The sequence below is a fragment of the Podarcis raffonei genome, chromosome 14 (assembly GCF_027172205.1).
Source record: "Podarcis raffonei isolate rPodRaf1 chromosome 14, rPodRaf1.pri, whole genome shotgun sequence".
Classification (NCBI taxonomy): domain Eukaryota; kingdom Metazoa; phylum Chordata; class Lepidosauria; order Squamata; family Lacertidae; genus Podarcis; species Podarcis raffonei.
The window spans coordinates 14,368,025-14,392,904 of record NC_070615.1 but is presented as its reverse complement, the minus strand read 5'-3'; the positions used below and the strand labels follow the sequence as shown (position 1 = coordinate 14,392,904).

Here is a 24,880-nt window from a genome sequence, read left to right as displayed (position 1 = left end):
TAGCAATGCGAAGCCTCGTTGCGCACTGACCCCTCTTGCTTTCCAGGCTTCAGGGATAGCCGCCTGAAGCCTTTGGAGCACAGCGCGAGTTCCCGCTGTGCTCCGCAGGCTTCATGTTCCTTTCGGTGAAGCCAGGAGAGCAAGATTCCTGGCTTCAGCAGAGAGGGAGGGAGAGATGGAAGGGGCTCCGTTTCTCCTGCCGCTTTGCTGAAGGGGCGCTGAGCAGAGAGGGGGAGAATTTTTTTTTCTTGTTCTCCCCCTCTAAAACAAGGTGCGTCCTATAGAGCAAAAAATACGGTATTTGACTTTTAGAAGACATCTGAAGGCAGTTCTGTTGAGGGAAGTTTTTAATGGTTGATGTTTTATTGCATGTTTAGTATTTTGTTGGGAGCCGCCCAGAGTGGCTGGGGCAACCCAGTCAGATGGACAGCATACAAATAATAAAATTGTTAATTATTAACAAGGGAGTCGTATGCGCCCTATAACCAGCCCTAGTCAACAATCTGGCTGCAATTATTTGAACCTGTTGAAGTTTCCGAGCACTTTTCAAAGGCAGCTGCACATATATCCTGTTTAGTTACAGCATGTTACAATAATCTAAAGTGTGTGTCACTGATCAAATTGGGTATCTCAAGGAAATGGGTGCAGCTGGCAAACAGCAAATGCGCTCCTGGCTGGCAAATGTGCTCCTGGCCACCCCAGAGCTTCTCTAGCTTAGTATTGCCTACTGGCAACTGCTTTCCAGGCAAAAAGGTGTTTTACACCACCCAACTCATTCTTCGAATTAGAGATTGCACCTGGGACACTGCCTACAAAACATAGGATCAATCCTATTGAGCCATGGCTCCTCCCCAACAGAAGAAAATTCTGCAATTGCTGACAAATCACAGGAAACAGGCAGTTGAGACAGTTCCCACTTACTTGGCTGCTATCTAGGGAATATTGACTTAAGCAGTGTGATACAATACGCTTAACAATGCAGATATTGGCAGTACTGATAGAAAAGGCCACAAAATAAAGCCTGGTTTTCACTGAACAAGGGCAGAATGTTCCGTATTTGTTACAAAGATAAGTTCTATGTAAGGAGACACTTGCTGATAAGGAGTTGGTACAATTGTAACGATTGACACGACATTTTATAGAACGCTTTCTGAATTTTCCCTGTAGCCCTTCTGACAGGTTTGTAAGGTAGGCTATTATCTCTGTATTACAGACTTTTAACACTCTTGAACTGGGATCATTCAAGGTCAACGGTTAGCCACTACACCAGCTGTTAAAGCTGGGAAGAGAACACATACATAAGCTAACACAACTCAGTATATTATCTCATGGGTAGACTCAAAATAGAAAGTCAACAGCTAAAAATGCAGCTGTTGCTACACTATGCTGGATGGTGCATTTACTAGCTGGATAAAGTTTTCTTTAAAATGTAGATTCGGGGCCTACAAAGACATTGAAAAGTACCAAGTTTATTTGCTTTAAAAAATAATACATAAAATCCAAGTATTTATGAGTCTGAAGCTCCAGTCTCTGCTCAGAAACATTTATTGATATAAAGCACAGGACATCTTTCTATATCTTGCTGTATACCTTTTTAAGCTGTGGTCGTACTTTTGTGGTTCGTAGCAGGTACAAAAGGACTGACGGCTACTTCAACCCTAGGTGTAGCAGCTTTCGTATCGGAGCTGGACCTCCCCAGTATCCCCTAGAAGAAATATTTCAAGGGTTAGAACTGGGATAAAGACCACTTTAAGCTTCATCATCCTATTCACCAAAAAAACCTTTTGTATTTAATGTTGGTGCTTTCCTTACAATCAAGATTCCCTTCTCATATTTGCATAAGTTATGTAACTGGCATGACAGAATATAAATTGAAATGGTTGCTATTTGCTGCAGTGATGACTTTTTCATATAGCTCATGTTTAATCTGAGATGTAAAATTTGGAAACCAAGGGAAAAAGTGTTTTTTAAAAAAATGGGGTTTTTTAAAAAAATGCTAGCAAGGCCAGAGCTCAGGGATGATGGGAGTTGTAGTCCAACAAAAACAAACCTGTGTTTGTTTTTAAATACACATTACCTATCAAAAACACTTTAGGACAATGACATGAAATACAGTCATACCTTGGATCCCAAATGCCTTGGTAATCGGACGTTTTGCCTCCCAAACGCTGCAAACCTGGAAGTGAGAGTTCCGGTTTGCAAACGTTCTTTGGAACCCAAACATCCGAAGTGGCTTCCGATTGGCTGCTGGAGCTGCCTGCAGCCAATCAGAAGCTACACTTTGGTTTCCGAAGGTTTTGGAAGTTGAGTGGACTTCTGGAACAGATTCCGTTCAACTTCCAAGGTACGACTGTACGTATAACTTTGTTCACTATAGAGTTATCCTGTCTGGTATATTAAAAGTACACTTTACCCCAATAATAATTGCAAGTCAAATGGAGCTGCAAGCTGCTGAACTGTAACAGAGCAATCCAAACCCCTGAATCGCAGTGCGGAAGGAGTTTTGGATAGAGTGCAGTTGTCTCTGCTCAATTCTGCCTGGTTCTGTCAACCGTTGAGCTCCACTGTCAGGGAGTGCCACTGGGTGTACCCACCCAAACAGGCAGGCTGAAGCCCCTGAAATTGGGGTGTTCTGGGGCTGGCATGAAGTTGCTGTCCTTTGACAGCAATGGGCCTGATCTGGGCATCTTTGCTGCACCAGCCTGAGAGATGGCTCAGTAAAGGGCGATTCTTCCCTGCTCCCCTGCCTTGACGGCCTCCAACTTGGATCTCTTTCAAAGAGGATAAAACAAATTGATGGAGGATCTGAATACTTAACTGCTGGAAATGGCAGCTTCTAGGAGGTGGTTCTGCTTGTGGGCTTGCCATGGGCAGCAAGTTGTCCAGATTCTGGACAAGATGAGGGCACTGCTGTGATCCAGCAGACTCTTAAGACCCTAAAATTGGGGCGATGGCTGTGTCCAGCCTCACTATGGCCAACCCAGGTGTTAGGTCTGCAGTTAAAGCTATCCCTCTGAAAAATGAACTTGGCAAGTCAAATTTCCCTCTCTGCAGCTATGTAAGTTGAAAGCTGCGTCAAACCATTTGGAACAGCAGATTGCTAAACTTTTTTTTAATTTAAAGTGCTTGTTTGGTGTAAAGTAAAGGTAAAGGGACCCCTGACCATTAGGTCCAGTCGTGGCCGACTCTGGGGTTGGGGCGCTCATCTCGCTTTATTGGCCGAGGGAGCCAGCATTTGTCCGCAGACAGCTTCCGGGTCATGTGGCCAGCATGACTAAGCCGCTTCTGGCGAACCAGAGCAGCGCACGGAAACACCGTTTACCTTCCCGCCGGAGTGGTACCTATTTATCTACTTGCACTTTGACGTGCTTTCGAACTGCTAGGTTGGCAGGAGCTGGGGCCGAGCAACAGGAGCTCACCCCGTCGCAGGGATTCGAACCACCAACCTGATCAGCAAGTCCTAGGCTCTGGTTTAACCCACAGCGCCACCCGCGTCCCTTTTGCTTGTTTTGTGTACTTCGGCATTAAACTGATAGCACATATAGAACTTCCCTCTATCAAAGCGTCTTTGAAACACATAACTGCATCTTTAATTCCTCCCCCAATATAAGATGTTAAATTTTCTCTATGACGGTCCAAATGGCTTTTATTTTAGACATTCACCGTTCAGACGAAAACCTACCTGTGCAGTTAAGAAATGTGCACCTGGTTTGCCGCACTGCACAAACCTGTGCCGCAAAAAGTGCCCATGCATTTTACGTCGGTCAATTTTTCCAAAACCCGCGCAAGTTACCGGTAGTTTGGCTTATAGACACAAGGGATACTTACTTCAATAGCCCATGCCAGTAAAGGAATGGCATGAGATCAGCTTTCATGTGAAAACTTGTCAGCCGCTCCTTGCTCTGGTCAAAAGGAAACGTTTCTAAAGGCTGCGCGCTGTAATCAAATTCTGCCAGGATCGCACGGTTGTAGTTGGTTACCAGGGGACAGGATGTGTATCCATCATACTATAAAAGATTTTGTGGTGTACATTTTACATAATGGAACCAAATAAACTTCACTTGAATATTGCAAAACAATTTCTCAGGTTTCCCCAACCGCCGAAGGATCCCTCCAGTCTGCTTATGTCGAGGGCCAGATTCGATGAAGTGAAGGGCCGTGAGGGCTGACCTAAGTTTTTAACCTTTTTTTAGGATTGAAGCTGTTGAGCTTTTTAAAGAATTTTACCTCAGGACATAAACTGCCACAGGGGCCAGATTAAACTGGCTAACAGGCCAAATTAGCCCCCCAAACGGACTTGGACATGCCTGGCTTATGTAAAATACAGTCATACCTTGGAAGTCGAACGGAATCTGTTCCAGAAGTTTGTTCGACTTCTGAAATGTTCGAAAACCAAAGAAGCTCCTGCAGCCAATTGAAAGCCCTGTTGGACGCTTGGCTTCCAAAACAACCGAACACTCACTTCCGGGTCTGGGGTGTTTGGGAGCCAAAACGTTCAAGACCCAGGCTGTTTGAAAACCAAGGTACGACTAATAGCCTTTGTGTAATTCTATCTCTTTACCTCTTTCATACAACATGGTATATAAATTATTAAAAATTAGTTTGGAGATGGTACTTAATGTAGTCAGATTAAATCAAATAAACAAGGAATATTCGGTGTTATGCTGGAGGGGATGCCAGGAAACAAGGAATTATGTTCACATGTGGTGGGGGTGTAAACGTACAATTTTTGGGGGCAAAGGGTGTTTAAGGAGATAACAGGAACCACTGGGTTAAAGCTGACCAAAAGTCCAGAAGTAGCATTATTATCAATTTATGATGGGGTGGAAGGTTCACAGGCTATGAAGGACTTGTTCACAAATTTATTGACAGCTGCACGAATTATTATAGCGAAGAAGTTGAAGGGGCAAGCAGAATATAGAATGGAAGTATGGTATAAAGAGGTGTGGGATATAGCTGTTAATGATAAATTAACATGTGCCATTAAGGCAAAACGGAATATTCAGTAGAAATTATTTTGAGGAGATATGGAGGGTGTTTGTAGAATTTGTACTATTAAAATGGAAAGGGGTCAAACCACTGCAAGAGGTGTTGAAATTTGGGGAGGTTGCTTAGTTACAATGGAATGGTCTCAGTAGTAGGGTGCACATTTTTATTCTTATTTATTTATTTCTATTAATTTGTGAAAATAAAATTTAAAATAAAGATGCAAAGAGAGAGTATACCTCCCCAGTATGCAGTTCTAATTATGATGTTTTGTCTTTTTCTACTGGCTTGACTTACGTCCAAAAGCAGGGATATAATGGCAATTTGGAAGTTCTCTTGCCTGCTGTTGTATGTTAGCAGTATTAAACAATTAAGATTGCAGAAAAACCTATAAATAAATTTGCGAGAGTTTAGCATATTATAAAATTGTTGGGATGTTATTTTTCCAGAAAATGCAAGAATCCAACCTTATGAAAAGCATAGGCACAAGTTATAACTGTTCTTGTATTGCCAGTATGAATGAATGAATGAATGAATGAATGAATAAATCTGGAGTGGTGTTTACGAAATGCAGTTGGGCCATGATAGCAGAGCAGCAGAAGAATGGAAGCTTGTTTTAATTAAATGGATTAATTTAATGCTCCTAATTGGGGGCTCCTCACATCATATTACTAGGAAATATCATTTGCCAATACTTGTGTGGCCAGATACATGGAGAGAGAGATTTTCTTAAAACCATTTATATACCACTTATCTCTCAATAGTCTCTTAACTGGTTTACAAAGGTAAAATAATAATAATTTGAAAATATAAAATCAAGCTATAATTAAAATGCTTGCTGGATTTTTTCTTAAAAAGTCTTCAGTTGGCACTGAAAGTTCAGTCTGACCTGAATTGGAAGGGAACTCCAAAATATTGGGCCCACAATACTCATTGTACAGATCCTGGTGGGTATTAGCTGTGCCTTTGCCAAAGAACTCTGTGATAGGGCAGGGATATAAGAGATTAGGCAGTCCTTAAAATATTCTGGACCCACATTATTAAGAGTGGGGCTGCCCTACTTCCTGATTTTTCAGGATATGTCCTGGAATTCACCTCTGAAAATGGCGTCTTAGATTATTTTTCATAAATCGGGCAAATATCATTGAAAACTGGCAACGGGGGTGAAATCGTACCCAAAATGCCACAAAAATTCTTTCAGCTTTTGCTGAAAAAGGTCAACAATTTTGGGGGCTTCCTTTAAAAACCTCAACAACTTTTGGGGTGTCCTGGTTTTTATTTTTTGAAATATAACTAGCGCAAACTTTAGAACACTGGGGTTATGCACTGGTGACTGTCTGTCCCTGACACCTGTAGGAACAGCTTTTTGCATCATTTTTTTTTAATGCAACTTAAATATCCCTGCCCACACAATGCTTGAGGACGACCTGTGAACAAGGCGTTTTGAATTTGGGCGAGAACCTTTCCAATCTTTAATAAGTTAAAGAATACTGCCTCAAAATATGCTACAAAAATTAAGTCATTACCCATGGGATCGTTATTAAAAACATAATTCTTGATTCAAAGCGCTAATACTACTCACTTAATGACCAATTAATTGAATTAACCAGCTTACCTTTTTAGCTGGAGGCTTGCCCTTCATTACGCAAGAAATGGTTTTATCAAGCACACCAGACTGGCCAGCTACAGAAGAGATAATGGTTTGTTTACATTAGTGCCGCAACGTTTTCCTTCCCGAAATAGGAACACTAGAGTCTAAAAATAAAATTCTATTTTTAAGTGCTACCCCTTGAAACATTTCTCAGCGTATTCCTCTTATTGTTTTTATTCATTATTATTTAAGCTACTCATAGACCACTTAATTGCCAAAGTTTCTAATTGGTGCTGGGTTGCAATTTCTTTTTCTGTCTCAATTTCCAAACAGACCAACACAGCTTCCTCTGTTAGAATATCCACTAATTTGTACCATAATTTAGTCAGTGATAAAATAGATGGACCCTGGTCTAGCTAAAATTGGTTGGAAATAAGTCCTATTAATTCGTTCTAAGGCATGACTAACTAAAGACCAATGCTTGCTTATAATAGGGCAGATTAGAGAGAGCAGTTGTGTAGCTCAGGAGCAGAGCAGAGAAGACCTGAAGAAATAATAATAATAATAATAATAATAATAGTAATAGTAATAGTAATAATAATAAATATTTTTATTTATACCCCACCCTTCCTGGTTCAAAAACCGGGCTCAGGGCAGCTAACAACAAATTTAAAACACTTTCAAAACATTTAATTATAAAAGCAGCATAAAATACAGTGTAAAAACATGAATAACAATAAAAAAAATCAATTAGATAATCCCCAGGGCTAGCTGGCTGAATTGGTCTGAGATCTAATCCCTGGTATCTCTAGTTTAACAAAACTGGAGCTTCAGATACAAAGGCTAGAAAGGCTGATATCTGAGGCCTTGAAAAAATTGGGCTGGAGTAGAACAAGTATGGGAAACCTCAGGCTCAGGGACTAAATCTATTCTAACTCAGCTACATTAGTCAAAAAACAGTATTTTGAATGCGTTATGAACATGCAACACCAGATGGCGCCAGAGAGCAAAAGAATTTCTGTGTGATTTTTCCATAGCGTTTTTTCCCTTTTGTTATAACGATTTAATTTTAATAGCGTTTTTTTCCTGTGTGGAGATGCACCCTTGGTCAGTCAAATAATTTTTTTTAAAAAAATCCTATTTCTGATCTTTCTGACATCAGATCCATAAAAGGCTTCTTTCAGTATAGGAAGCTTAAGACCCAGTGTTTAAGGCCAGATTTGCAGCAAGCATCTATTATTATTTATTTCAGGTATTTGTATACTGCTTTTCTTCAGATATCAAAAGGGGTTGCAAAGAGAGCGAAAAAGGCTACATTAAATAAGAATTAAATGTAGTATTTATGTTAACACAGAATTAAGAAAAAAAGGTAAAGGACCCCTGAGCCAGTGTGGTGTAGTGGTTAAGAGCGGTAGACTCGTAATCTGGTGAACTGGGTTTGTGTCTCCGCTCCTCCACATGCAGCTGCTGGGTGACCTTGGGCCAGTCACACTTTTTTGAAGTCTCTCAGCCTCACTCATCTCAGAGTGTTTGTTGTGGGGGAGGAAGGGAAAGGAGAATGTTAGCCGCTTTGAGACTCCTTAGCGTAGTGATAAAGCAGGATATCAAATCCAAACTCCTCTTCTTCTTCTTCTTCTTCTTCTTCTTCTTCTTCTTCTTCTTCTTCTGACAGTTAAGTCCACTCGCAAACAACTCTAGGGTTGCGGCGCTCATCTCGCTTTACTGAGGGAGCCGGCGTTTATCCGCAGACAGCTTCCGGGTCATGTGGCCAGCATGACTAAGCCGCTTCTGGCGAAACCAGAGCAGCGCAGGGTAACGCCGTTTACCTTCCCGCCGGAGCGGTACCTATTTATCTACTTGCACTGGCGTGCTTTCAAATTGCTAGGCTGGCATGAGCAGGGACCGAGCAACGGGAGCTCACCCCGTCGCAGGGATTTGAACCGCCGACCTTCCGATTGGCAAGCCCTAGGCTCAATGGTTTAGACCACAGCGCCACCCGCGTCCCTAACATTGAATTAACATTGAATCAGTTAATTGCAAAAGCCACTCTTACCTACAGCTGCAGCCGTCTTTGAAGTGGGGAGGTTAGTGCAGTCTCCGATCCCAAACACATTTGGGTATTTCTTGTGTTGCAATGTCTCCTTGTCTACATCGACCCAGCCCCCTGCATCTGAGACCGGACTGTTCAGAAGTACGTTTGGGGGTCCCATGGGGGGGGTGACATGAAGCATTTCGTACTGCATCCAGAGAAAGAGAAAGGAGTTCAAGCAGTGTTGGATTTACAGTGGTGCCCCGCAAGACGAACGCCTCGCAAGACGGAAAACCCGCTAGACGAAAGGGTTTTCCGTTTTGGAGGCGCTTCGCAAAACGAATTTCCCTATGGGCTTCCTTCGCAAGACGAAAGCCCATAGGGAAATCTCCGGGACAGCGGGGAAGCGCAGCGCGTCTTCCCCACTGTCCTCGGACCTCCTCCGAAGGCTGGCGGTGGGGCGGAGAGACCTCCTCCCGCCGCCAGGCTTCGGAAGGCTGCTCCGAAGGCTGGCAGTGGGGGGGAGAGACCTCCTCCCGCCGCCAGGCTTTGGAAGGCTGCTCCGAAGGCTGGCAGTGGGGGGGAGAGACCTCCTCCCGCCGCCAGGCTTCGGAAGGCTGCTCCGAAGGCTGGCGGCGGGAGGAGGTCTCTCCGCCCCACCAGAAGCCTTCGGAAGGCTCCTCCGAAGGCTGGCGGTGGGGCGGAGAGACCTTCTCCCCGCGCCAGCCTTCGGATGGCTGTCCTGAAGACTTGCGGTGGGAGGAGGGTTTTCCTTCCCACCGCCAACATTCATAATGCTGTTCTGAATGTTGGCGGTGGGGAGGAAAAACCCTCCTCCCACCGCAAGCCCCGGGAACAGAGGAGAAGCGCTGCGCGCCTTCCCCTCTGTTCCCGTACCTGTCCTGAAGGCTTGCGGTGGGGAGAAAAGCCCTTCTCCGCACCGCCAGCCTGGCAAGCGGTCTCCATAGGAACGCATTAATTGATTTTCAATGCATTCCTATGGGAAACCGTGCTTCGCAAGACGAAAAACTCGCAAGAAGAAAAAACTTGCGGAACGAATTAATTTCGTCTTGCGAGGAACCACTGTACATATAAGCTAAACAAGCTATAGCTTAGGGCCCCACTCTCTTGGGGGCCCCAAAAAAATTTAAAGGAAAAAAACCACTGGATGTAAAATATCCCTGGTTTGCTCATTTCTATATACAGGGTGCCTACATTCTGCATGGACTGGTTGCATGACAACATGTGCAAATGGCTTGAGATACCTATTATTTCCATAAATCACCATATAGCATATATTCAACACAAAAAACAGTGACAAATTTGTTGTTTGTCAAAGGACAGCTAGACATATAAAGGACCCCATTACCTTCAGTAGCTTAGGGCCTCATCAAACCTAAATGCGGCCCTGAGTTCAAGCACAACTGTATATTAAACAGCACAAGATATTATGGGCTGTCCAGTGAATCCACTGGATGACATCGCGGAAGAACGTTGCCTCAGGAGAGTGAGGAAAATTCTCAGGGATGATTCACACCCTAGCCGGCACTTTCTTGATCTCCTGCCCTCAGGCAGAAGATATAGAAGCAGGATTAGTCGCACCAACAGGGTAAAGAACAGCTTCTATCTGTGGGCTGTTAGGCTGCTGAATAAAAAGATAATAACAGGGCAACTGACTTTAGGGTTTGGTGGGTGTGCGTCAGTGAATGAGGGGAATTAAGAGAGCTGAGTTGGGGGTGCTCGTGTAATCTCACTGTATACAAGTTGTACAAGTGACAATAAAGTATTTAAATTTCAATATCTGATACTATAGATTAGCATGAGAGAGAGAGAATTTTCCCTGGCTAAGATGCATTTATGCGACTACAGCTGCAAGGATGTTACTTGCCCAGCGACGGAAAGACAATAAGATGCCAACAAAAGCGGACTGGCCAATGAAATTATTGGAGTAGATTGACTTTGAAAATCAGAAATCAGGTGGATCAAAACTTCAACAGAGAATGGGAGAAATATAGATCATATTTAAAAGAACACGGGAAACACTTGAACTCTTTGGCAGGCTTTGAATAACTCTTGCAGTGTTATAAAGACTTTGGATATTTTGGAGAACCGTAATTTGAAGGAAATATTAATATGCGGTGGATTAAGATACATAAAGGACCTGTGGAGGGGAGGAGGGAAATCTCAGGATTCGGAGGAATCTTGTTTTAGTTTAAGAAGGTTTTTTAAAAAAAGATTAATTGTGTGATTTATTTTGTCATATCAATAAAAATTACTTCAAAAAAGAAAAAGAAAAAAGGAATTCCCAGAGATGATTGTCGTGTTTTTAGTATTCTGTTGGGAGCCACCCAGAGTGGCTGGGGAATCCGACCAGATGGGTGGGGAATGAATAATATTTGTTGTTGTTGCAATTATTATTATTATTATTAAGATAATGTCCTTATAAAGTTTTTCCCCCACTTCTTCACTGTATCAACCATTTTCACCTTCTCACATCACATACTTTGATCAACATTTTGATTTACTATTTCCTGCCTTTTCTAACAAACAGGAAACCAATCCAGGTCACAAACAGGAAAATCACGATAGTCACAGTAATTTGCTTTGTACATAGATGCACCTGAAAAAATCTCATTTTGCTGACCTGATAGACCTCCGTCTCCCCACTTTTGTCCAAGTTCTCAAAGACCGCTTCCTGTTTATCAGCTCGAACTTCAACAAGGTTGTATTTGTAGTTGACTGTAATGTCCCTCGATTTGATAATTTCTAGCAGAGCATCGGCATACTTCTGAACACCAAAAATCACTCCAAGGGCAGTATTGAAGATTATTTTGGCTTTCGGTCGTTTCCCAGTCTACCAAGAGGATAATTCAAAAGTAATGGTTCAAAACCATAGTTATGAGTGGCAAACCAGAAGCAGGAGACAGAATGCTATTTTTTAGTACACCCACCAAAAAAATCCAACATAATTTAGTACAACTTTTTTGCAGAAAGGGTGGAATTCAACATCGCACTATTGCGCACACACCATCTATAAAGCAAAGTGCACATCTTTCTTCAAAACAATTGCTTTAGTCCTTTGCAAATATATGCAGACACAGCTGGGGGAAAATGTGATTAATGAATCAACACAATTGTTATAAGAATTCTAAGGTCTAAAATATAAAATAAATGCACAAGGCAAATGCATACATAAGTATATAAACCACTGTCTGAAATAGTACAGGAGAACAGTCCTGAAGCCATTTTGACTCTCCCAAATTGACCTCAAATATTTCTCTGCAATGGTCTTTTGACTGTAGGGGCTTAACTCTCCCTTTTCAAATACAGTTTGGCAAGTATCTGCTAAGCTGAGCGCACTGTCAATATGCGTAAGAGATTCAGGAACTAAGTATTTACCATCCGAAAGGAATGGCCAGGCTACCCAGATAATGCAACCAAGTAGGGAATTATCAGGTATCTTGGCAGACAGGAGAGAAGCAACACTCAAATTTCTGCCTCCCTCTGTGATGTATATATGATGTTTTGGGGTGGTGGTCTTGGGCTACAGGGTGGGCAATTTCAAAGGTCTATATAAGGGCTTGTGCACCATTGTTCAGGGTCCTCCTCCCTCCTGTGTGTGGTGAGTGGGGACCCTGTTGCAACAGTTCCTTGAATAAAGATCAGGCTTACTAGCTGCTTTGCTTCTCAATATACTCTGGTTGGCCTCTGTTATTTCCTCCTACTGATAGGGAACCCACTTAAGGACTCTATATGGGCTTTGGAATACCCCATAAGGGAAAGGGAGCAGTTTTTTTCTTATAACATAATAAAGAGACAGCCTCCCTCCCACCATCTTTCTCAGGAGAGGAGAGAGAAGTCCACCCTAATAGCTAAAAAGTTTTTGTGAACAGAGGCTGAGAGTCCCAGCAGTTTAAAAGAGGGTAATATCTGTGCAGATGAAGCTCTGGCCCTTTTGCATTGCAAAGATCTTGCCATCTGCTCAAGCCACAACGCAGATCTATCAAGTCTACTCAGCTTCCAGTAGCGGACAGCGCATACCTTTCTCATGTACGCCTCTGACAAGTACATGATCTTTTGTGGCGCTCCAGCACATTTCACGGGTGTGTTTGGAAAGGTGAAGATGGCATTTCCTCCCTGGAAATCTTGCAGAGCCTTCCAAGTTTTCTCCACAGTGTGAACGGAATAATTGGAGCCTATTTTAGGAGTGCTGAAAGCTTCGGGCAAGCCCTTGATCTGCAACAAAACAAAATTAGCTGCGTAATATTTAATTGTGCCAGGCGCATGGGAAATGCAAATTGAGAGTGGCTTCTTTCCAGCTACGTTATTAAACCCGTTGAGTATGGGAGGAAAGTGCCAACCTCAGTAACATAGTAACACAATTCCTATAGATTTTCTTGGGACCGAGATCATGATCAGAGCTATTACATCAGCATTTATTTTGATTCAGTACAGTGGTACCTTGGTTGGAGAACAGCTTAGTTTATGAACAACTTGGATTAAGATTGCTGCAAACCCGGAAGGAGGCGTTTTGGTTTGTGAACTTTGCCTTGGAATAAGAACATGTTTCGCTTCCTGTTGAGTGTGTTCCATTTGTAAATTGAGTACTCCATTGCTATGGGAAAGTACATCTTGGTTTAAGAACGCTATGGTTTAAGAACGGATTTCCGGAATGGATTAAATTTGTAAACCAAGGTACCACTGTAACTGGTAAAATATTCAGATCAAGTCTTCGCATAAACAACAAGGCATATTATTGTGTAATACATCACATGGAGTCTCCTGGTTGGTATATGCAAGCAGTGAGTAACCTCCAGCTCTCTAGATGTTGCTAAACCACAACTCCCATCATCCACTGGAGGGTTGGGCATCTTTTAACTAGAGGCAATAGGAGTTGCAATCCAATAACATCTGGAGGGTCGCATGCTCCTGTCTCGGATATTAACTGTTCCTCAAATTACTGATGCCTCCCTGAATGTATGGAAGGCTATGGGGTCATAATTTGGTTAAAAGTGCACATGCGTTGGAGATGTAATAGGGATAATGCTTCTCTAAAACATGTTTTTTCACTGTCCTATTTTGATAGATTTTTGGCAGAAGGTAAATCCCCGCGACGGGGTGAGCTCCCGTTGCTTGGTCTCTGCTCCTGCCAACCTAGCAGTTTGAAAGCACGTCAAAGTACAAGTAGATAAATAGGTACCGCTCTAGCGGGAAGGTAAACGGCGTTTCCGTGCGGTGCTCTGGTTTGCCAGAAGTGGCTTAGTCATGCTGGCCACATAACCCGGAAGCTGTATGCCAGCTCCCTTGGCCAATAAAGTGAGATGAGCACCACAACCCCAGAGTCGGCCATGACTGGACCTAATGGTCAGGGATCCCTTTACCTTTACTAACTGAAACCATCAACAGAACCGAATGGAACAACCTTACATTTACAAAGCAAAATATCCTCTTGAATTATATACCCAGCACATGGAACTCTACAAAAGGACAATATGAGTGGACTCTCCATGCCTTTACAACAGCAAAAAGACTGATCCTGATGAACTGGGAAAATAAAAATGCGGCTCTCTTCCACAATTGGATTGAAGACTTATACAAACTCACAACATATGAATAACTTGCATATAAACGCAGACTTGCCATGGACAAATTCAATGATATTTGGAATCCATTCTTACAAATACTGTAATAGGTTAAGATCTGGTGAAGTACAATAGCAACCTCGTAAAATATACAATTTTGGGCGTCCCCCCCCTTTGTTTTCCCTCCTCATGGGTTCTGTTTCTCTTTTTCCTTTTCTCTTTTTTGTTTGTGTCTCCCCATGTTTGGTGCCCATATAGTCATGTACTTTTTGAACTTTCAATAAAGATTTTAAAAAACCTGCACATGCCTAAGTTAAAGAAGCCTTCCTCCACATACCATGAGCAGTCTGAAACAGGAAGCAATTGACTTGTTTCTATTTTTTAAATAAAAGAGGTTGTATTATTGATGAGAGAAATGAAATTCGATTCTGGATGTACTTCTAAACATGTCCAAAATTCCACCATTAACTGTCATATTCTAACATGAACTGCGAGTATTCTCCGATATGAAGCAAAGCTCATTCATTCTCACACTGATCCCATGCATGAAGCGAGTGCTAGACCTTCGGATATATTCAACTTCTTAAGACAGACCACCAGAGGGCCCCTACAGGCCTTCTCTGTTAGCCTTCAGGAAATACAGTGGTACCTCGGGTTACATACACTTCAGGTTACATACGCTTCAGGTTACATACGCTTCACGTTACAGACTCCGCTAAGCCAGAAATAGTGCTTCAGGTTAAGAACTTTGCTTCAGGATAAGAACAGAAATCGTGCTCCAGCGGTGCGGCGGCAGCAGGAGGCCCCATTAGCTAAAGTGGTGCTTCAGGTTAAGAACAGTTTCAGGTTAAGAATGGACCTCCAGAACGAATTAAGTACTTAACCCAAGGTAGCACTGTACATGCAACTTGTCTTGTCATGATCACCATCTGGAACAAACAGTCTGCATGCACACACTCCCAATTAAAAAATAGTTTCCTCACAGCACCCAGACCCTGAACATCCTGGCCCCAGCCCATCACAGATTCTAGTACACTTAAAACCACTGAAATCAGTGGTATTCAAAGTGGATTAAACTCTGTGTTGGATTGTGGATACCACAGTTTTCCGTGTATAAGATGATGTTTTTCTATTATAAAATAATGTTAAAAATTGGGGGTCGTCTTATACACGAGATAGTGCAGAATGGGGAGGGGTGATTGGTTTCAGCAGCCACTGCGGCAATTGGGTGGGTGATTGGCGGCTGCTTGCGGCGAACCGTCAGGCGATTTGTGGCTTTGGTGATGCATGCGATTGTCAGCGTTGGTCAGGTGGGTGAGCGACTTATGGCAACTCCCCCCAAAAAGCTCAACAAGTCTGGGCAACCCCCGCCCCATTTTCTTAATTTGGAATCCCCCAAAATAGGCGTTGTCTTATACAAGGGGGCGTGTTATACACGGAAAAATACAGTATTCTATATGCACATTGACCCCACACCTGCATGCAAATAACTGCAATGTTTTCAGGACTGAAATGCCTTCCAGGGATGAATTTTTTGTCCACCCACCCCTGCCAGTTTTGGGAAACAATATAATGTCTCAAGGAAAAACCAAAACATGATTTTTCATTGGTGTTAGTTTTTCCAGCAGAAACATTTAGAATCCAGCCAGCGGGGAAGGCCCGGCCTTCTTTTAAGGCAATTTGAGTCTCCAGAATCAGAAAGTGAATTTTCAGAGCACCGGAGTGCATTTCAGTGGGGCTTACTCTCTGGTAAGTGGGCACTGGGCAGCAGCAGCGTTCTCCAACCTGGTGGACTGTTGATGTTTTGGAATATAACTGCCACAGATTATCACTTTTTTATTTTTATTATTAATATTCTGTTGGCAGACGCCCAGAGTGGTTGGGGAAACCCAGCCAGATGGGCGGGGAATGAATTATTATTATTATTATTATTATTATTATTATTATTAACAAAACGACAATGTAATGACATAATTTTGGGACCACTTGCAAACATTACATAAGCTATGTCATTTCACCACAGCGGATGGCTCACTGCGAAAAGCCAAGTTACAGGGAACCAGGCAGAGGGCCTTCTCGGTAGTGGCGCCCTCCCTGTGGAACGCCCTCCCACCAGATGTCAAAGAGAACAACAACTACCAGACTTTTAGAAGACACCTGAAGGCAGCCCTGTTTAGGGAAGCTTTTAATGTTTGATGTATTACAGTATTTAAAAAAAAAAAATTGGAAGCCGCCCAGAGTGGCTGGGGAAGCCCAGCCAGATGGGCAGAGTATAAATATTATTATTATTATTATTATTATTATTATTATTATTATTATTATTATTATTTTGAATAATGCAATTTGTGGCAAGATTGCAGCAGAACAGAAGCGGCGCTGCATAAGACAATGCAGAATGGGCAGTAAAATGATGCCCAAAGTAACTCTTTGTATCCTGCTTCACACCAGAGTTTTTACCAACAGAGACTTTTTTAAAATAAAAAAATACCTTTTCAAAATGTAGCTGGAGCCCAAGGGCGATGATCAAATACTTGTAAGATATCTGTAATATAAGAAAGTCATTCATTACATTGAGCATCTTTGCCAATCTATGCTACAAAGCTGTCACGAGCTTCATTGACCATTAACCCTATAGCTGTCTACTCACATGTAGGCCTTATTAAGTTGAATGGGACTTGCTCCCAGGTCAATGTATGTCTAGTATTGCAGCTTCAAAACAATCACACAAGGTGATTGTAGAATCTCCTATGACACTCCGTCTGGAATCAAAGGGTTGTACCCAACTCCTGCTCAGAGTAGGCCCATTGAAATAAATGGATCTAAGTTAGCCATGTTCATCAGTTTCTTTCTTTTACTTTTTCTTTGTGACAAAGTAATAATCATAAATAAATAAGAATAAAATGTGCACCCCACCCCCAAGACCATTCCATTGTAACTAAGCAACCTCCCAAAATTTCTACACCTCTTGCGATGGTTTGACCCCTTTCCCTTTTAATAGTATAAATTCTATAAATTCTCCTCAAAATCATTTCTCCTGCATCTTCCCCGTCTTACCTTAATGGCACATGTTAATTTATCGTTAATAGCTACATCCCACACCTCTTTATACCATTCTTCCATTCTATATTCTGCTTGCCCCTTCCACTTCCTAGCTATAATAATTTGTGCAGCTGTCAATAATTTGTGAGCAGGACCTTCCTAGCCTGCGAACCTTCCACCCCATCGTAAATCGATAATAATGCTACCTCTGGACTTTTGGTCAGCTTTAACCCAGTGGTTTCTGTTATCTCCTTAAACACCCTTTACCAAAAATAATTGTACGTCTTTACACCTCCACCACATGTGAACACAATTCCCTGTTTCCTGGCATCGCCTCCAACATAACACCGAATATTCCTTGTTTATTTGATTTAATCTGACTGCTGTTAAATAGCATCTCCAAATTAATTTGTGATGTTCATCCGTTTCAATGAGTCTACTGTGAGCAGGGCTAATATTGGATGCAACTGCTTGTCTCTAGCCCAAGTTTCCAATATTCTCCATCAAGGTGACAAGTTTCTGTAAAGTACAGAGCTTCAGTTTTTGTAGTTAAGAGGATTAAATGAAGAGGCAGCTGAGAGCTTACCTTTTGGTTGTTCTCCAGATGGACACAGTTCTTGTCTGGATCCAGCTTCTGAACTCTGGATTGGATCCACTTTACACCGGAAGGAATCACACTTGCCGTTGGACGGGAACAGGGTGCCAGTGGTTTTGCTCCTGCCCCGACCAAAGTCCAGAGCGGCTGATAATAGTGCTTCTGAAAAACAGGAGCAAAAGCCACACAGCCTGAGCACTGGAGGGACTTCAGCTAAGCAGGTGTGGTAAGAAAGGAGCATCTGTACCTCAGTGCTTAAATTGTAACATCTCCAATTAATAATCTTTAGTATGGGGGCTAGTAAACACCTGTCTTTAGCAGCCCACTGCTCAGAATAAACAATACAGGGTTACAGTAGGAATGCAGAAATCTGTCAATTTTTGTTTCTCTCTAGTTCTCATTTTTACACATTTCCACATTGCGAATTACAGTGGTACCTCGGGTTACAGACGCTTCAGGTTACATATGCTTCAGGTTACAGACTCCGCTAACCCAGAAATAGTGCTTCAGGTTAAGAACTTTGCTTTGCGCATGCGCAGAAGCACCGAATCGCAACCCGCACGTGCGCAGACACGGTGCTGCGGATTGTGAACCTGCTTCCCACACGGATCACGTTCGCAACCCAAGCGTCCACTGTATGGGCATTTTTTATACATGCTTTATTCTAATGTACAGTGGTACCTCAGGTTAAGTACTTAATTCGTTCCAGAGTTCCGTACTTAAGCTGAAACTGTTCTTAACCTGAAGCACCACTTTAGCTAATGAGGCCTCCTGCTGCCGCTGCACCGCCGGAGCACGATTTCTGTTCTCATCCTGAAGCAAAGTTCTTAAGCCGAGGTACTATTTCTGGCTTAGCGGAGTCTGTAACCTGAAGCGTATGTAACCTGAAGTGTATGTAACCCGAGGTACCACTGTATGTAGTTTTGTACACAACAGATGGCTGGAGAACAGCACAGCAAAATTCAGAGAAGTGCAAATTCTGAGGAGGGAGAAAGGTTATTTTCTGCTGCTCCAGAGAAGCGGACACGGAGCAATGGATCCAAACTACAAGAAAGAAGATTCCACCTAAACATTAGGAAGAACTTCCTGACAGTAAGAGCTGTTCGACAGTGGAATTTGCTGCCAAGGAGTGTGGTGGAGTCTCCTTCTTTGGAGGTCTTTAAGCAGAGGCTTGACAACCATATGTCAGGAGTGCTCTGATGGTGTTTCCTGCTTGGCAGGGGGTTGGACTCGATGGCCCTTGTGGTCTCTTCCAACTCTATGATTCTATGATGGATTGCTGCCTTTTGGTTCTCACATGGTGCGAGTTACAATGATTTGTCTTTAAAAGTGTACTGAATCAAATGTCTCCCTTCTCCCTAGCCTACAGCTGAATGCGTGCTCCGACTCCATATAGGGCAGCTGCAGATTATGTTCACCACCTGGCGACAAATTTTAATATTTCAAAATGCGTAAACTCAGCCCAAGTCCTAGATGTTCTATTTCTAGATTAGAACAGCAACCCAGACCCCGCCCGGTGAGTGATCTTTCCAGGTCAAAAAGCATTTATTGTTCTGGATGCAATGCAAAAAGACAGGAATGTTGCAGTCCCCTAAGTATCAAAAACGAAGGCCAAAACTGAGACAATTTATATATGGGTGAGCAGCATTCAATCCTACCCTGTTAACAGGAGAACAATCTTGTCTCAGGCAAAAATGATCTGAGGGCGACTCTCTCTGATTGCTTGCTTAAAATCCTGCCACGGAGTGTTGTTCTTTAAAAAAAATTTTAAATCATTTTTATTTGATTTTACAAATGAAAAATTATAACAATACCAAATACATATCCGTATATAGAGATTTCTCTGAATCTCGAGACTCCTCCCCCATCCCAGGCATGGGTCCTATTGTCAACATTTCCAACTCTATTTTATTTCATTGTCTATATTTTATATCTGTCCATATTGTCCATCGTATTTGTTACACTACAAGTGTTATTAGAATCCTGCTAATGTTCTCATCTGCTTACAGTGGTCTCCTAAATAAATTGTAGTGTTCTTCTTTTAATTTAAACGAGGCTTACAAACTTCGAACAGTAAATTTCTCCCCCAGCAGACCTAAAGAGTAAAGGTAAAGGGACCCCTGACCATTAGGTCCAGTCGTGGCTGACTCTGGGGTTGCACGCTCATCTCGCTTTATTGGCCAAGGGAGCCGGCGTACAGCTTCCAGGTCATGTGGCTAAGCATGACTAAGCCACTTCTGGCGAAGCAGAGCAGCGCACGGAAACGCCGTTTACCTTCCCGCCGGAGTGGTACCTATTTATCTACTCGCACTTTGACGTGCTTTCGAACCACTAGATTGACAGGAGCAGGGACCGAGCAACGGGAGCTCACCCTGTCGCAGGGATTCGAACCGCCGACCTTCTGATCGGCAAGCCCCAGGCTCAGTGGTTTAACCCACAGAGCCACCTGCGTCCCAGCAGACCTAGCACCACCTAATTGAAATTATGCACATTGGTTTTATATAGCAAATTTATATACACCCTGCCCCTGCTCAGCCGTGAGAGAGAACTTCTCAAGATTATTCTGTCTGGAATGCCTGTGGGAGAGGAATGTGATGCATGGGAGGTAACTATTAATATTAGGAACTTGCTGCCCACTGGGATGGAGGCAGGAGGAGAAGAGGGAGAGCCACATGTTTACCTCACTGGGCTCAACAACCGCCACATTGCCAGCTCCAACTTTTCGCTTCATCCGTGCACTCATGGAGACTCCGCCGGTGCCTCCTCCTAGCACAAGCACCTCATAGTAATCCTTCGAAGCAGACCTGGCTGTGGTGTGGAACTGGGACGATCTCATTTTCTGAACCCCCTGCCTCATCAAAGGTGCCATGGGACGCACACCGGCACACGAAGACATGAATCCAACTGTTGCCATCTTGGGCCAGCCTCAAATCTGCGAAGCGATAAGGAGAGATGTGAGCGGTGAAAAGGAACGTTGGTTTACGTTACTGTTAGGGTACCGTCAGGGATCGTGCTGAGGAGGGCTGCATTCCTCTTGATCCTGATCCTGAATCTTCCTAGGAGCAGGAAGACAGTACAGTGGTACCTCGGGTTAAGTATTTAATTCGTTCCAGAGGTCCGTTCTTAACCTGAAACTGTTCTTAACCTGAAGCACCACTTTCAACACCAGTCTTGAAAGACCTACACTGGCTCCCAGTATGTTTCCAAGCACAATTCAAAGTGTTGGTGCTGACCTTGAAAGCCCTAAACGGCCTCGGTCCTGTATACCTGAAGGAGCGTCTCCAACCCCATCGTTCTGCCCAGACACTGAGGTCCAGCGCCAATGGCCTTCTGGCGGTTCCCTCGCTGCGAGAAGCCAAGTTACAGGGAACCAGGCAGAGGGCCTTCTCGGTAGTGGCACCCGCCCTGTGGAACACCCTCCCACCAGATGTCAAAGAGAAAAACAACTACCAGACTTTTAGAAGACATCTGAAGGCAGCCCTGTTTAGGGAAGCTTTTAATGTTTAACAGACCATTGTATTTTAATATTTTGTTGGAAACCACCCAAAGTGGCTGGGGAAACCCAGCCAGATGGGCGGGGTATAAATAAATTTGTTGTTGTTGTTGTTGTTGTTGTTGTTGTTGTTGTTGTTGTTGTTGTTATTTAGCAAAGGGCTTATTACCTTCACATCTAAAGGGAGGGTGTTCCACAGGGTGGGAGCCACTCTCGAGAAGGCCCTCTGTCTGGTTCCCTGTAACCTCACTTCTCGCAATGAGGGAACCGCCAGAAGGCCCTCGAAGCTGGACCTCAGTGTCCGGGCTGAACGATGGGGGTGGAGACGCTCTTTCATGTATACTGGACCAAGGCCATTTAGGGCTTTAAAGGTCAGCACCAACACTTTGAATTGTGTTCGGAAACGTACTGGGAGCCAATGCAGATCTCTCATGTGGTCCTGGCGGCCGCTCCCAGTCACCAGTCTAGCTGCCGCATTCTGGATTAACTGCAGTTTCCGGGTCACCTTCAAAGGTAGCCCCACGTAGAGCGCGTTGCAGGGAAGCCAATTCCCTGAAGCCTGACAGGTACCACTTCTATCACAGGTTATGTGGGTAGAGCCATGAGTGCGAGCTGCCCGAAGGCGCTATACAAACAGATGTTGATAACCTGGAATACTCAGGTGCTGTCAAAGGTCACATCCACAGTGTCCCTTTAAAGCAGTGGTTCTCAACCTGTGGGTCCCCAGATGTTGTTGGACTACAACTCCCATCATCCCTGAGCTCTGGCCTTGCTAGCTTGGGGTGATGGGAGTTGTAGTTCAACATCATCTGGGGACCCACAGGTTGAGAAAGGCTGCTTTAAGGAATCCTTGTACCACTTTAAGAGCCACGGCTTCCCCCCAAAGAATCCTGGGAAGTGTAGTTTGTTAAGTGGATTGGGCATTCTAACGCTATGAAAGGTGAACTACATTTCCCAGGATTCTTTCAGAGTAAGCACTACACATTTATTTATTTTTGAAATAGTTTTTATTTGATTTTACAAGTTTAGAGTCATAACAATACCATATACATATCCATATTTAGAGATTTCTCTGAAGCTCCAGACTTCCTGCCCTCCCCTCCATGGGTCCCATTGTTAACATTTTCAACTGTGTATTATTTTATAATCTATATTTTGTATGTGTCCATATTATTTGTTACGTTACCTGTGTTATTAAAATCCTGCTAATGTTTTCATCTGCTTACAGTGGTCTCCTAAATAAATGATATATTTCCCCCCATTCTTTCTTGAAGTTTTTGTCTTCTTGGCTCCTGAGCCTTCCGGTTAGTTCTGCCATTTTAACATAGTCCAACAGCTTAGTTTGCCATTCTTCTCTGGTACCAGAAAGCACTACACATTTAAAGCAGCATCATACCACTTTAAGCAGTGATGCTTCCCCCACCATCACCTAAATCCTGGTGAATTCTACAAATTCTCCTCAAAATCATTTCTCCTGCATCTTCCCTGTCTTACCTTAATGGCACATGTTAATTTATCGTTAATAGCTACATCCCACACCTCTTTACACCATTCTTCCATTTTGTATTCTGCTTGCCCCTTCCACTTCCTAGCTATAATAATTTGTGCAGCTGCCAATAAATTTGTAAGCAGGTCCTTCATAGCCTGCGAACCTTCCACCCCATCATAAATTGATAATAATGCTAAGGTAAAGGGACCCCTGACCATTAGGTCCAGTCGTGACCAACTCTGGGGTTGCGGCGCTCATCTCGCTTTACTGGCCGAGGAAGCCGGCGTACAGCTTCCGGGTCATGTGGCCAACATGACTAAGCCGCTTCTGGTGAACCAGAGCAGCGCACAGAAACGCTGTTTACCTTCCTGCCGGAGCGGTACCTATTTATCTACTTGCACTTTGCTGTGCTTTCAAACTGCTAGGTGGGCAGGAGCTGAGACCGAGCAACGGGAGCTCACCCCGTCGTGGGGATTCGAACCGCCGACCTTCTGATCGGTGAGTCCTAGGCTCTTTGGTTTAACCTACAGCGCCACCCATAATGCTACCTCTGGACTTTTGGTCAGCTTTAACCCAGTGATTTCTGTTATCTCCTTAAACACCCTTCCCCCCCCCCAATGTACATATTTCCATCCCCACCACCTGTGAACATAATTTTATATACTTCTGTCGCATTCCCCCTCCTTTACTCATCTTTTTCTAAACTAAAAAGTCCCGAATGTTGCAACTTTTCCTCCCAGGGGAGTTGCTCCCTATTATTCTGTTTTCCCTCGCCCTGCAGACTCCTCCTGACAGGAGGAAGTTGGGGAAAGTGGATGACGTTCAGTGAAATTTCGCAAGGCTGCTATATTTGATATACACAGAGCGCTCATGTTGTACTCAAGACAAATGACTCAGCTCTTTCAACCGTTTCCTTCTCCTTTCCAGACCCAGGCTTTGCAAAGCAGGCTGAGAGATCTTTTGCCACCTCGCATCCACCCTCCTGAATTTAATCCCTTAAACGTTGGGGGCAAAGAGACTATCTGGTGGCTAAAACAAGAGTCTTGTGGCACCTTAAAGGGCCCCCCAAATTTATTATGCCTAAAGCTTTTGTGGACTGCAGTCGGCTTCATTAGTCGTATCGGATGAAGGAAGTAGATTGTGTTGTTTTTGCTGGAAAAACCCAGCGCGATGTTTAAGAGGCCATTAGTTCGGATCAATTCTGGGTAAGCCGCAAAATAAACAACTTTAGCAGCACTAATGAGCCAAACTTAATGGAATGGCAGCAAATCTATGCATTTAAACCAGGGTTGGGGCTGGGCGAGGGATCCAATTTTCAGATTGGGAAAGGTTATGGAAAACTGACTTACATTTTTCAGCGTGCTGTACAGTGAAATAAATGAAAATGATGTACAGATGCTATTTGACTCCTAGTAATCTAGCAAAAATGTGTAAGACAGGTACAAATATCTGCTGGAAATGTAAAGAAAAGAAGGCACCTTTTACCATATGTGGTGGAAGTGTAAGATAAAAAAAGCATTCTGGGAAATGATATATAACGAGTTGAAAAAATGTTTAAGCTAACTTTTATTTAAAAAAAAATATCCAAAGGCTTTTCTATTAGGAATTGTAGGTGCTGATATTCCAAAGGAGCAGAAAAGACTTTTTATGTACGTGACGACAGCTGCACGGATGCTCCTAGCCCAGAGATGGAAAGAAGATAAAGTCCCTACCAGAGAAGAATGGCAAATTAAACTATTGGACTACGCCGAAATGGCGAAACTGACCGGAGAGCTCAGGAACCATGAAGACCAAAGCTTCAAAAAGAATGGGGGAAATTTATAATTTATCTTGGATGAAAACATTAGCAGGGTTACAATAACACTTGTAATGTAGCAAATACTATGGACAAAATGGAGTGACTTAAAATATGGACTGTTGGAAAATATGCAGTAGAAAAGGTTAATAATAGGAACCATGGAAGGAAAGGTGGGGAGTCTAGAGATTCGAAGGAATCTTTAAATGTGGATGTGTATGGTTGTATGGTTATAATTTTATACTTATGAAATCAAATAAAAATTGTTTTTTAAAAAAATC

At 43.2% G+C, this 24,880-nt stretch overlaps 1 protein-coding gene across 1 annotated transcript in view; it reads right to left on the bottom strand.

The window, feature by feature from the left end:
- Positions 1–1,453: 1,453 nt before the first annotated feature.
- SQOR (sulfide quinone oxidoreductase) overlaps positions 1,454–24,880 on the bottom strand; it is a 30,036-nt gene continuing 6,609 nt past the window's right edge. Inside the window, exons 2-10 of the mRNA XM_053365128.1 lie at positions 20,503–20,754; positions 17,814–17,984; positions 16,677–16,730; positions 12,648–12,842; positions 11,251–11,460; positions 8,631–8,814; positions 6,602–6,669; positions 3,829–4,007; positions 1,454–1,705 (exon numbers count right to left, since the gene is read on the bottom strand). Coding sequence (XP_053221103.1) covers positions 1,648–1,705; positions 3,829–4,007; positions 6,602–6,669; positions 8,631–8,814; positions 11,251–11,460; positions 12,648–12,842; positions 16,677–16,730; positions 17,814–17,984; positions 20,503–20,736 — 1,353 coding nt within the window. The 5' untranslated portion in view covers positions 20,737–20,754 and the 3' untranslated portion in view covers positions 1,454–1,647. The remainder of the gene's footprint in view (positions 1,706–3,828; positions 4,008–6,601; positions 6,670–8,630; positions 8,815–11,250; positions 11,461–12,647; positions 12,843–16,676; positions 16,731–17,813; positions 17,985–20,502; positions 20,755–24,880) is intronic.